Source organism: Ceratosolen solmsi, unplaced genomic scaffold, assembly GCF_000503995.2.
Source record: "Ceratosolen solmsi marchali unplaced genomic scaffold, CerSol_1.0 scaffold1, whole genome shotgun sequence".
In the NCBI taxonomy this organism is placed as follows: Eukaryota; Metazoa; Arthropoda; class Insecta; order Hymenoptera; family Agaonidae; genus Ceratosolen; species Ceratosolen solmsi.
The window spans coordinates 1,232,573-1,245,966 of NW_011948415.1; the positions used below are offsets into that span (position 1 = coordinate 1,232,573).

The window sequence follows — 13,394 nt, forward strand, 5'->3', positions numbered from 1 at the left end:
TATATATCGTATAAATGTAAAATAAGAATTGTTAAACGACAGTGGAATTAAATTACATTCTAATCCTCTAAAAGTTAATTTCACGATTAAAAAAAAAAAAAAAAAAAAAAAACGGGTAATATTTAGGTCTAGCTGTTTCTAGTCCTAATTGCGCCAAAATTTATTTGACAATGAAATCAGCTTTCATATAGATATATATCTTTTAAAAAAAGTTAATATGAACGTAAGTCTTAATTTTGAATTACCGTAAATAAATCAAACGTACTTGCATCAAATTTTACAAATGGCAGAACAAACAGTTGATAAACAAAAACTTTAACATTCGATTTTTAAGAAAAATTTCAAATTCTTTAAAGATTGGATTTCAATTTTTTTTCCCACCAATAGACTTATTCACAGTTATAAATATATTTATACCATTGTACAAACATTGCTAAAATAAAAGAATGAATTTTTTTAATTTACATAATAAATATTTATATTTAACATACATATTTTTATTTGCAATCTTATGTGATAATTTAGAGCTATATAAAAAAAATTCTAAATCTTCATCGTAATTAATTATTAATTAATTAATTAATTATTGTTCCAAGTACTTTAATGTATCTCACTACATTATGATATGTACATAAATTAGGGATTAATCATATCCTGAATTCGTAAACTGAATATGTGCAGGTATGTGTGAAAATTATCTTGCACGGTTCTTCAATTGGTGCAATTATATCGTGAAAATTTGAATGAAAAAAAAAATAATAATAATAATAATAATCAATCGTAAAAATAAATCCACATTTATAAATTAACGTTCACTGAAACATTTGCCTATATATTATAATAATTTAATAGAGAAATTTGTTCTCCGGATTTAAAAAGCTGAATATACCTTCTGCATGTCTAATGTGTCACTGTGAATCATGCATAAAGCATATTATAGCAACTTGTCTGCTTCTAGTAGATTACTGAGTTTGCACATAACTAAGTAATGAGTAGCTTCCGTCTGTGTGTCTAGTTAGAATCATCGGCCCAAGTATGATTATTCGTGAGCCATACCACCAAATCTTAAACTTGATACGAAAATGTGACGAAAATTTAATTTCAAAGGTAAATGTGCAAATAAACACATATCTATTATATATTCTTATTAATTTTGCATAAGTTCTAAAATAGCCGCACTACCTAAATTGTTTAAAGATTACATTATTTCGAAAAATTAGAAAACTGCGCTAAACTAGAATAACACGTTCCACGCCTAGAAAAACACTTTTTATCCTTGAAGAAAGTGCCATTGAAAATATGTTGAATAATATCGAGTGAAAGTATATTTAATTTTATTTAACAATAATATTAATCCGACGAAATCCCTAAAGAATTCCATGCAATATAATAATAAATGTAAATTACCTAGAAATCGATACTATTGAAGTTTACAAACCTAAAATCAATCTCAATTTTTGAAACTAATTTTAATGCTTAAAACGTAAAGTATAACATATTATAAAAGATACTGACAAATTGTGAACATTTATTCGATATTAATGAAAATATTAAAAGTAAATTAGAAATACATAAAAAATTATTTAAGATTCAATTTAATATTTTTTTTCTCCTATTACTTATATTGCTTTTTTTTTAATTGTTATGGTAGATATTAAATTTATAAAATCAATCTAATATATATAGATATCAAGTTATAAAATTAATAATTGAATGATTTTTTATATCGATTTTTGAATTTCAAAAATATCGATCATAGTATAAACAAAGAATGAAAACGAAGAATAAATCATGTAAGTAAAAATATTTAATATTGTGATAAACAATTAATATACTCAATCATTATATATGATTGAAAATAAATAATATTCACATTTGTCTGTACATTTAAGATACGATTGATTTTTTACTATTCTAATTAATATTTATAATTCCTAAACGTAATTCAATTTTTACTATTTACTTTTGATATTTTTCTTACTTGATTATTGCTTTTTTTTTTTTTTTTTTTTTTTTTTTTTTTTTTTGGCATCCGTACACATATAGAAATGATCATATTACTATTCAACGTAACTTATATATTAAACATTAAAAAAAATTTATAACAAAAGCATTAAAACTTGTACTACTACAAAAAAACTATAGAACATATATTACAATATCTGTAATTGCAACGACAAAATGTCCTTACGCTACTTATTAAAAGCATTTGCCCATCGTTCGTTAACATATTTGTAAAATTAAATTATGAATCGTTAAATATTAAGTATTAAAAATATAATACAGAATTTATTTAATATGTATTTTAAAAGATACAAGCATATATATAACATAATAATATGAGGATATTAGATTTGATATTCTAATTGAATACCAAATAACGATTACTAAAATGCTCATTAAAATAAACTTACAAATTTCTTTTGAAAGCCATCGGATTATCCATTAAAAGTGCAGCGATTATTATATTGCATATTAACTAACTTAACTATTACATGAAATATGAATAATTTACCTATATTGTATTATAAAATATATAACGATTAAAAGTGAAAATGCTTCTTCAATATATATAACAATACACTAATTGCTAAAATGCTAATAAAAAAGTAAATAGAAATAATAATTTAAATATTCGTATATTTTTTAGATGTATATGACATGTGGGTTTAAAAATGAACTTCCTTTTATATTTAAATAAACATTATACAATTTATTTTATATTGATGTTATAGTTTTTCTCGTGTACATGTGTTTTTAGTATCTATAAAATACAACCAAATATTGTTTTGAAGTTTTATCGAAAACAATAAATTTTCATTAAACAAAAATTGAAAGGTATTTATTTTCATCTAACGCTAATTATAAGAAAAGCTTATAATAAGTAGTGATAACTTTTATACGCAATATCACTATATTTAGGGGCAATATAAGAATATATCTGATCCTGATAAAATAAATTATATACGAGTCTGTAGTACTTTTCTCAAAAAGTGACCTGCTTTATCGAGCTATCGCCAAATATTGTAATTCCTGTTAGTGAATTTCTCATTCTATAACGACTATCAATACAATACTTTAAGAAGCTTTACAAAATACAAAAACTTCAGACATGTAGCTTTACATTATATCTGTAAAATTTAATACTAAAATAAATACTTGATCTTATTACGAACAAAAGTAAAATTAACTTTTCTTTCGAATAAACCTTGCCACATTCGAAAATAGCTTTTCTCGAGCGAAAAGTTACAGTTTGTTTTACAGAAAGTGTAAAAGGGGCGGACGAACGGGGGAGAGGGTACGGTGTGAGAACTTTTCAAAAACAGTGACTAACATGGTAAAAACTCGGGTGTACTCAAAACGAAAAAAGCCGGTCTACCCGACAAATTTTATTATACGAAAAAATTGTCGAAATTCCTGCTTTTCGTTGGCTTTCCTATTTTATCCCTAATTCCGTATCAATAGCGACATATTCCAGCGCTAAGTTCATCCGCAACCCTCTCAACTAACCATCCCACAAGTTATAATTTACTCCTCGTACCGTCGAAACGTGCTACGCGATTGGCATACCAACCTCGCAATCTCCACCACACCCTCCCTTGCGATCTTAGTGCCAAAAAGAAAAAGAACAGAAAGAAAATGAAGAAAAAAATCAGAAAAGAATCTCCTCTCTAATATTCTAGGCGGATATTGTTCAGCACGTGGACGTGTGCATGTTCAGCAACGGCAAGTTCAAAAACGTCGTTGCGCAGATCTGTTCGCGCGAGGGTTGTCCCGTGGAGCCTGGCCTCAGTCTCTCGCGCACTTTCATCCTCAAACCTGAGAAGGGCTCGACAAAGAACTGGATCGCCTTGGAGGATGATCCGGGGTATGCGCGCGCGAGCGCCAATCTTGCCTCCACCGTCGTCTCCTCGAGCAACTCGCCCGAGGACCGCAACGTCTTCGCCATTTACGTGTCTTATTACGTCAAGGTGCCCCGTCGACCTCTTCTTTTCCCTATATTTCAGTGTTATTTGCCAATGCAAAATGTCAATGCTCGCTATCTTTACTATGGAAATGTATTTACAGTGGATTCATAATATCTCGTATCAAATGTAATACAGAGCTCGATAACCCATTTTATCAGAGCACAATTATATTAAATGTATTGAGTGAATAAATGGTGAAACGAGATGAGCAATTATATGAATTGAGTCAAATACCGATTTCAAGTTAATTACATTGTAAAGTTGCGAGTTTTACTCATATTGTAGGCACTGTCGCATCAGCAAATAATCCTAATAATTATAATATTTCTTCGGTATGTGTTTACTGAAATACAAAAATACATGGCTATTTCTCATAAATTAATACTTACTCGAATATCATGTTTTATATTGTTATTATTATTATTGTTGTTGTTGTTGTTGTTGTCGTTGTTGTCGTTGTTGTCGTTGTTGTTGGTTTTTTTTTTTTTTTTTTTATATTTAACCAGACGAAATCATTGCCAGGCATGATTGAACAACTATTAATTCATTATTATATTAATAATAAACTATTTTAATTCAACACATCCTTTTTTCTGCATGTCTAAGGTAAAGTTGAGAATATAATTTAACCAAAATAATATTCTGTTTCAATTACGTAGATGAAACGAACTTCTAATGCCATCAATTATATATATCATTCATTTATCATTTCGTCTTGATAAATGCATTTGGAGTATTTAAAAATGTACTTCTCATTTTATTAAATCAATTAACAACGTGATTGCAAAACTATTATCAAATTTATTGCATTTATTGCAAAATATTCAAGTAATAAACGAAATCAATATTCGATCCGATGCAGAAAGTGAGTTAATATACCATAATGATGCTAATCTAAATTGTAATTTGTAATATCTAGTATACGGAATATCTAGTCTATTCAAGCAATCTTACGAATGTATCCTTTTGAAATCTTTTCTACGTTTATTATTATTATTAAATTCACTACAATTTACTTGCCTGTAAAAAAAAGGAGATAGTTTACAATGACTTGTTACAAATGCGCTTGGATTTTTAAACATGAAGCTTCATATAATAGAGTGCTATAGCCTTTTACCTTTATTAATTTAATTAAAATAATGATATTAAATTTTTGGTATTATAGACAAATACATAGATTGAAATTTTAAGAAATGATTAAACTCATAAAGATGAAATAAAAAAGTAATTTCATCATCATTAAAAATAGACTTAACCCGTTTATTCTACAATTATTAATCTTATATTTACCGTAGAAATATGACAAAAGGCTTATTGTATAGACAAAAGTACTTGCTGTATAGATTTAATTGAGTATAATTATAATACAAGAACATCTTTAAATTACACCATCTCCATCTCTAATAATAATTATTATTCTATCTAATTCTTGACCTAATTAACAAATTACGTAAATTCAAATCGTGTAAATTGTTGTAATTTTTAAATTGTTGTTAAAAATATATATACAAGTATAATATACTTGTAGTGCTTTATGATATATGCATAAGCCGCTTTCCTCGTGTGATTCAATTTACTTCTCCAAAGCTAGACATCATTTTACTTGCTAAAAGAATTTCCACTGATTCTTATTTTTACACGTTCGTTATACAATTTTTCATTTATAATAGAACGTGAAAAAATCAAGCAGATAAAGTAAATTATATAGTACTCAACAGTAAATACACTTTACAACGATATTGTTTAACATAGAAATAAGATAAAACTTCTACATTAAAATCATAATTAATTTAAATGTTAAAGATTTTTTAAACATGGTTATGCACTATTGTTAATATTTGTTATTCTAAGTGTAATATAATATTTCAATTGCTATTATATAAAAGATGATTTTAATTTGACAACAGTTCACATACGTGCACATTAATAATAATTAATAAAGCTAAAAATATTTCTTGTATTAAATTTTATACATAATTACATTTATTCATTTTATTCTATTGTAATTGAAAATCGATATAATGCACATTAAGTTTTAATTAAAGATGTAGCAGCTTTGAATCGGTATATCCGCTTATTAAAATACTAATAGTTAAAGTTGTAATTTATAAAATATGTAAAAATTAATGGCAAATTAATAATTGATAATTAATAATAATTAAAAACGTGAAATTTGTCAAGATACTGTAAACTGACATTTGTTACTATAGTCACGAAGATATGATATTCACGATTTATCAACTATTTATATTTGAATTTAAAAATAATTAAATGATATAGTATAATTTAACACAGTAAATGAAATATTTATTATTTTTACTTTAATTGATAATTTATATACCAAAAGCAAAATATTTTCGATTTTCGATTACGGTTTTCGATTTTTATAATAACTGTAATAATGTCCTTTAAAATAAAAATAAAATTACCTCTTCTTACCGAATCTTGAATATTGATGTCTAATTTTTACGACTATAATGTAAATAGAATATAAATATATAGAATGTAATAAATAATAGAATGTAAATAGAATTAATAATAACAAGTCATTCGTTCGGATACCCTACAATATTAAGAAATCACTTAGGTAAGCATAATAATACACATACCCACACTAATATACCAAACTGTCCTTTATTTATCAATACGGCTGACTCTTCGCATCGGGCATTAAACTGCGTCACTTGCTGATATAGTCAAGAACGGTCTCGCCTGCTCACCCGATAAAAGTATTCCTGCTCATGTTCGATTTATGTTGAGAATCTTATTGCAAACTGCAAGCTGCGCCCTTTAACCTTGGAGCTTGATCCCAACAAGTCAATATCACTCTCACTTACCAAGCTTTCTCTAAACACCTATGCAGGCGATGGATTAACGCCACACCAATGCCTTTAAAAATGAAAATATCGATGTTTGGCAATATCGACGGCTGGACTCGCGTGCCCTTTGCGCCCAATACGCGACCAAAATAACTTTCGCTTATCATTGTTCCAGGTTAAGATTGTGGTATCGCCGATCGGCGAGTGGATTGGCGGCGTTGTTTCCCTCAAGTTGCCCTTCACTCTCGCGCACAACGACAGAGACTTGAATTACTGCGACTCGCCCACGCTTGGCCATATTATGCCTTCGCGCATCCTCGACAAAATCGAGACCGTCGACGATCCGAACGAGGACACGCTGCCGTTCATCGATAAGGACAACACGAGCGACGAGGATCAAGACGAGAGCCCAGGCAAAAACATTGAGCGCAACACGACTAATATCAGTGACATTGGGTAAATCGCTCGTAGGAATGCAATTGATGCGACGTCGAAACGCATATTTTATATAATGCACATCACAGACTGCTAAATTTATTATTTGAATATATGTTTTTATTAAGCGCGTTTCACATTTACTTTATTTTAAGGCATTTAATTTAATCTGATATTTTACATAATTGAATGAATGGTTGTTGGATTTTAGACTTTTTTTTTTCTTCGAATAACAATTTGAAAGTAGTCCATTAAAATTTCAAAACCTACGTAAAGCCATGGAAGTAACGGGAGCATCGAGTCTCGGTCTTTTCAACCGAAAGCAGCAACCGTTTTTATTTCTTATTCATTAGTTAGCCGTAACATTTACTTCTTTGAAAATTAACACCAAATACTGGTTTTGGTAGTATACGTATATATATATACTTAAAAATAGCTATACATTTGAATAGTTTTACAGTTTATTAAAATATGCAAACATTATTAAAAACCGTGTGAAAATGAGCCGTATCGCGAATGTATAAATGCAATTGGATAAATTTTATACGATTTGAGCTTTCGGAACACTTCATTGTCGAATATAAATTAAGCTTATGAACACCATCGAAGGCAAACATTTGTTTCACTTATACGCTAGGCTTGGATAATTTTGTATAAAATTATAAATACAATTTTTATTTAATTTTTCAACAAACAACGCATAAATATTATTTTAAACTTTGAAGCGCTTTTTTTCTTAAACTCCAACCACAATCAATGTAATTGTTTAACGAACCGGCTTCACTCTTTCACGATCTCATTACTAGTATTATCTCATTACATTCAATGTTCAATCAAAGAATCTGTGATTTCAGTATTAATCAAATATAAGCGATTTATGTATTATAAAAATTGAAATTTTTACTTTATCATCTGCAATTTTCGTCAAAATTAAATTTGTCGGAAAAATAATGCTTTAAGAATACAAAAGATGTTTTTACCGAATAATATATAAAGTATTAATATTTATGAAAATGTATATGATTTTGTATCTAATTTCGAAATTTTTTAATATTCGTATTAGCGTTGTCCCACAATCTATTAAATAGTGTGGTCACGTTATACTCAATCAAAAATTAAATAAATTCATAATTTTACAAATTATTTATTAATTGTAATTTATTAATTCTATTTATTTTCTAATTATTTTTTAACGATGTGATGAATAGAGTCGTTGATATTAAATTTCTTTATTGTTACTGTTAAATGTTACTTTAATTTTTTAATTTATCTTAAAATTTTATTTACAAATTTTACTTAACCCACCACACAAAGAATCCCTATTTTTATAAGAATTTTATTATAATTTTTATTTCTACTATTACATTGAAAAAGTAGTTGTACACTTAATTGTAAAAAAAAATTCTTGACAAAATAATATTACGAATAAACTTATTGCTAATAAACTCTTTGATAGTAAAAGATTTTGTTTATAGCGAAATTAAAATTTCGTTAAATACGTAAATATGAGTGATACTGATTTTATTAAATTGTAAATTTGATAAATGTCTTCTTTTTAAACACTATGTGAAATTCAAATTTGAACATTTCATTTCAATTACGTTTACAAAAACACAGAAGGGAGAGAAATAAATAAATTATTGTAAAATATTTCAAATTCACATAAATAATCGAATTTCTTGCACTAATAAATAAAATTTTTGTCCAATTTTCTAGTTTATTAACGAAATTAATTTTTTGAATATTTATACTTTATTGCTATAAAAATTGCTATTTATCTTCAAAGAATTTGTAGTATGGTATTTAAAAAATGTATAATATTATTTTTTTTACTAAGCCATATGTTCTATTTAACGTTAAAGGCAGTTTGACAGTAGGAATATTTCTAAAATTATACATATCAATAAAATTTAGAGAAATATTCACAAATCAGTGCGATAGATAGGCTTATAAGTTAATGGAGAAACCTATCGATGCTAATTACTGTATTACCTTTCAAGCTCAATTATTCAATTAGCCTTATTATTGTTCTTCCATTAAAATTTTCGTCTTGTCAAGTAATTACACTCAAGCGCTTATTAAATTTCCTTTAAACTTTCCATTAAAAAGAATATGCGTTTAAACGAACGCATACGTACATTCTTGGCATTTTTATTTCATCTTTAGAGCAATACTTGACTTATGTTCATTACTCTTAACATTATATATTCTCAAAAATTCATGACTAATAGCATACCTACGATATTAAAGCAGGGCTAATAAGAATTTGCAAGCGTCTGGATAATAAACTTCCCGTCGTCGTCACGTGTTTCTAGGGTTCTGGTGCCGACGACGCTGGCGTCGAAGCAAACGAAGAGACGAGATAGCATATCGAACGCAGACCTTATAGAGCAACAGTTGAGCGAGGAGGAGGTAGAATCGAGTACCTGAGAGGAGGCAAGTGCCGTTCTCGAATACGAGGCCCGGCACGCGACGATAACAACAACGACAGCGGCGACGACAGCGGCGACGACAGCGGCGACGACAGCGGCAACAGTGACAACAATGATGAGGACGATGACAACGATAGCGACGGCGGGGACGACGACGACGACGACGACGACGACGACGACGACGACGACGACGACAAGGACGATGACGATGGCGTCGACGACGACGACGACGATGACGACGACGATGACGACGATGACAACAGTGGCAAGGGCAAGGGCAATGGCAATGGCAATGGCAACGGCAACGGCAACGGCAACGGCGACGACGACAACGACAACAACCACGAAGACGGCGACGACGACGAGTCCGAAAAGAACGAGCAGCCGTAATTTGAAGGGAGGATCGCTGACGACGAGCGAACGCAGTTGCAAAGAAAGCTTTGGAATACAAAGGGCTTGGTGTTGCTTCAGGCGCGCCTCCTAATTTGTCCGCTGCTCTATCATTTACCTATGAACACTACTCGAATATCTTACCGATGAAAGGGCGAATGTGAAAGTGAGATGGATGACGGGATTATAGAAGATAGGGATAGTGAAAACATAGAAAAGAGAAAAAATAGAAAAGAGTTTACAGATAAACTTCAAGGATGATGCGAGATTCGTCCAGGTAGAGGACAATTCGGAATAGACAGCGAAAAATCTAATTGCGAAAAGCTAGTTCATAACGAAATCTATTGATCCGAGAAAAAAGACAAAAATGAATTGTGAAAATTAGCTTTACGAATACGTGTTGTTTTTTAATCGTGTGTTTTATGTAAAATTTAAAATAAATACATGCAGATTACAGTTTTAAAGCTTATTTTCATTTCTTATTAGTTGAATAGATTATATTTTTTATTGTATGTATGATAAAACTAAAATAAAAAATACAAATACTTACTTTACATTGATATATCAGTTTAAAGACTTGTTCCGAAAGTTATTTAAAATTATGTAAAATACAAATCTCATTATTAAAATACAAATTCATAAGCTTTATGCATTCTTGTACATTATGGCATATACGTTATTTTTTTGTTTTTTTAAACAATGATCCACCGAAAACTACAATTAGCAGTAGCTAATACTATGCTGTAATCTATAGCTAAATGTAAAAGAAAATTGTTTATAAACTGATACAACTTCAATTGAATACGCAATATGAATCATTTAATAGAATTGGTTATTTTTTAACTATCTAACGTAAAATATAGAGAAGAGATTTATTGACGTACAATTTAATTTACAAGCCATTTTTACAGTTTTTACAGTTATTCAACTGTATTAACAATTTTCGTAATTTGATAATTACATACTATTATTAAAAAATATAGTTTAAATTTAAACTGTTACAACACTTTAACCATGTAAATATAATTTTCATCGAAAATTTTATGAAAAAACTAAACATTATATTATTATATGCAATGTAGGAGAACAAATTATTCAATTGATTTGTTGCGTCAACTGTTGATTTTTATTCCTATTTTATAACTCATAAGATTATATTAAATTTCATATTTTGCATATAAATAATACGCATGATTAGGTACTTTTAAATATACAAATATTTGTAACATTTTAATATAAATTTCATAAATAAACAATATTTCAATACAACTTTTTGTAAAACATAAAAATGCTACAGGCTCTTAGTTTAATTTAATTATTTATTAAAAGTATGAACAACAGCTATTTTTATTCTATTATCCGAATATACAAATGAAAAACAATCATAAAATTAATTTCAGCACTATAAATATTTATTACAAATACCTTATTGTAACATTTATTTCTAATCGTATCATCTAATCGCTAACATGTTTACACTAATATAATGTTTATAATGAATTGTATAAATTGTAAATAATAATATTAATAAGCGTTATACCATAAGAATTTTAAAACTGCAACAAATATATTTTCTTTTATTTCTTAATATTTAACATTAAATATTCCAGTTGTGAATAATAAATTAAGTAAAACTGGTAAAACAATGGTAGACACTAGTAAAATGTATTTTGCTTCTTTATATAAAATTTTTCATTTCAAAACAAAAAACCTATAACAACTATCAGAACGAATGAGTTGCATAACAATATTTACAGGAACTATTAACAAAATTATAATATAAAATAAGTGATTACAATACAAATAAAAATACAAGTATTTTGTTAAATTATCAGAATAAAATTATCTTAAAAATTTTATAATTGAAATCGATAAAAGATTTAGAATTATATAACATATCTTTATTTTATTATAAATTTGTTTGATTAATAAAGGATGCATTAAAGTTTTAATCACTCTCTGGAATATAGTTAATAATGACAACCAACTCCAACACACGAAATTAAAAAAAAAATATTGTAATACAAAATTAGCAATGCCACAATTATTTTTATTTATTAATATATATATATATATATATATATATATATATATATATATATATATATATATATATATATATAAATATATATACACTTAAATTTTAAAGATAAAAATGAAAGAACGTTATTTTAGAAACAGAAAGGGAAACATTTATATTATTATGCATATAAATTATTATACTTTGAATTAATAAAATTAGTCTTTATATTAATTACAATTTTAAAACCAACACAATGTACAAATTAATGAAGTCAATACAAAAATATTATTTTACAATTATTTATATGGTTTAATTTTAAAAAACTGAATGAAATTCTAATATCATACATAGATTAGATGTAAATAAAAAACAAATTCATTTTATTTGTAAGAATTTAATTTTGATAATTTTTAAAAAATTAATATACTTGTTTTTCTTCAATTAACAGTTTTTATAAATACAAAAATATATCTATTAACAAAACATACCTAAATTATAATATCTAAAAATTATATAATCCATAAATAAATCTAATTATTTATATATTTGTGTACTTCATAGTTGTGACATCTAACATTATGCCATGAAAATAAATTGTCAGTGCGATTAATTTTTAACAAAATATTGAAAACTTAAGGAAATGTAAGAGCACCGCATAAGAAATAAAATCTGTATTTACTATTAAAACCTAATTTTTTTTTTTTTTTTTTTTTTTTTTTAACTATCTTTTCAATAAAAACAATAATAAAATAAAGAACGTAAATCATGAAATAATTTAAATGATGTTTACTCACCATGCCATTTGAAACGACTGGTACCTCTAACTATTGTTTTCAGAGTTTGTGAATGTATTCTAGACTTAACTTCAATTAAAACATATTTAAAAATTCCACTAGAATCGATCTCAACGTCTTTCACAGTTTCAAGTAATTGAGCAGGATATTTATCGTCATTCGCCATCCTGATTTTATATGCTGAAAATAAAGTACGATTTATTCCAAGAATTACTAATTCCAATAATTTCTATTTATTCACTATAATATTGCAATATGAAAGAATAATACAGCTTAATTGATAGAACAAAATACAATCACTATAACCTATGTTATTTTTCAAATCTTAACTATAACTTAACGTTATAAATTCCATTCGAGAAAATTTTGATGGTGATATTGCAAATTGTATATTTTGTGTTCATCTTCCTTACAATAAAATTTACGAAATATTTATTTAATAAATTACCTTAGAAAGCAAATTACTGGCAGATTAATACTTAATCGTAACGAGCCGTGAGGAATAGATGGCGCTGTAGTATTTTATATCAATA

The 13,394-nt window shown here is 27.2% G+C and overlaps 1 protein-coding gene across 1 annotated transcript; it reads left to right on the forward strand.

The window, feature by feature from the left end:
* The first annotated feature begins 217 nt into the window (after positions 1 to 217).
* LOC105369038 (arrestin homolog) lies at positions 218 to 9,726 on the forward strand. Its single transcript, XM_011508280.1, has 4 exons — positions 218 to 223; positions 3,684 to 3,971; positions 6,963 to 7,243; positions 9,538 to 9,726. The coding sequence occupies exons 1-4, from the start codon at positions 218 to 220 to the stop codon at positions 9,650 to 9,652; spliced, it is 690 nt and encodes a 229-aa protein (XP_011506582.1). The 3' UTR covers positions 9,653 to 9,726.
* Positions 9,727 to 13,394: the final 3,668 nt, after the last annotated feature.

Coding starts and splice junctions, on each gene's coding strand:
- LOC105369038 (XM_011508280.1), top strand. Junction 3,972..6,962: donor ACGTGTCTTATTACGTCAAG/GTGCCCCGTCGA, acceptor TCATTGTTCCAG/GTTAAGATTGTGGTATCGCC. Junction 7,244..9,537: donor ACTAATATCAGTGACATTGG/GTAAATCGCTCG, acceptor ACGTGTTTCTAG/GGTTCTGGTGCCGACGACGC.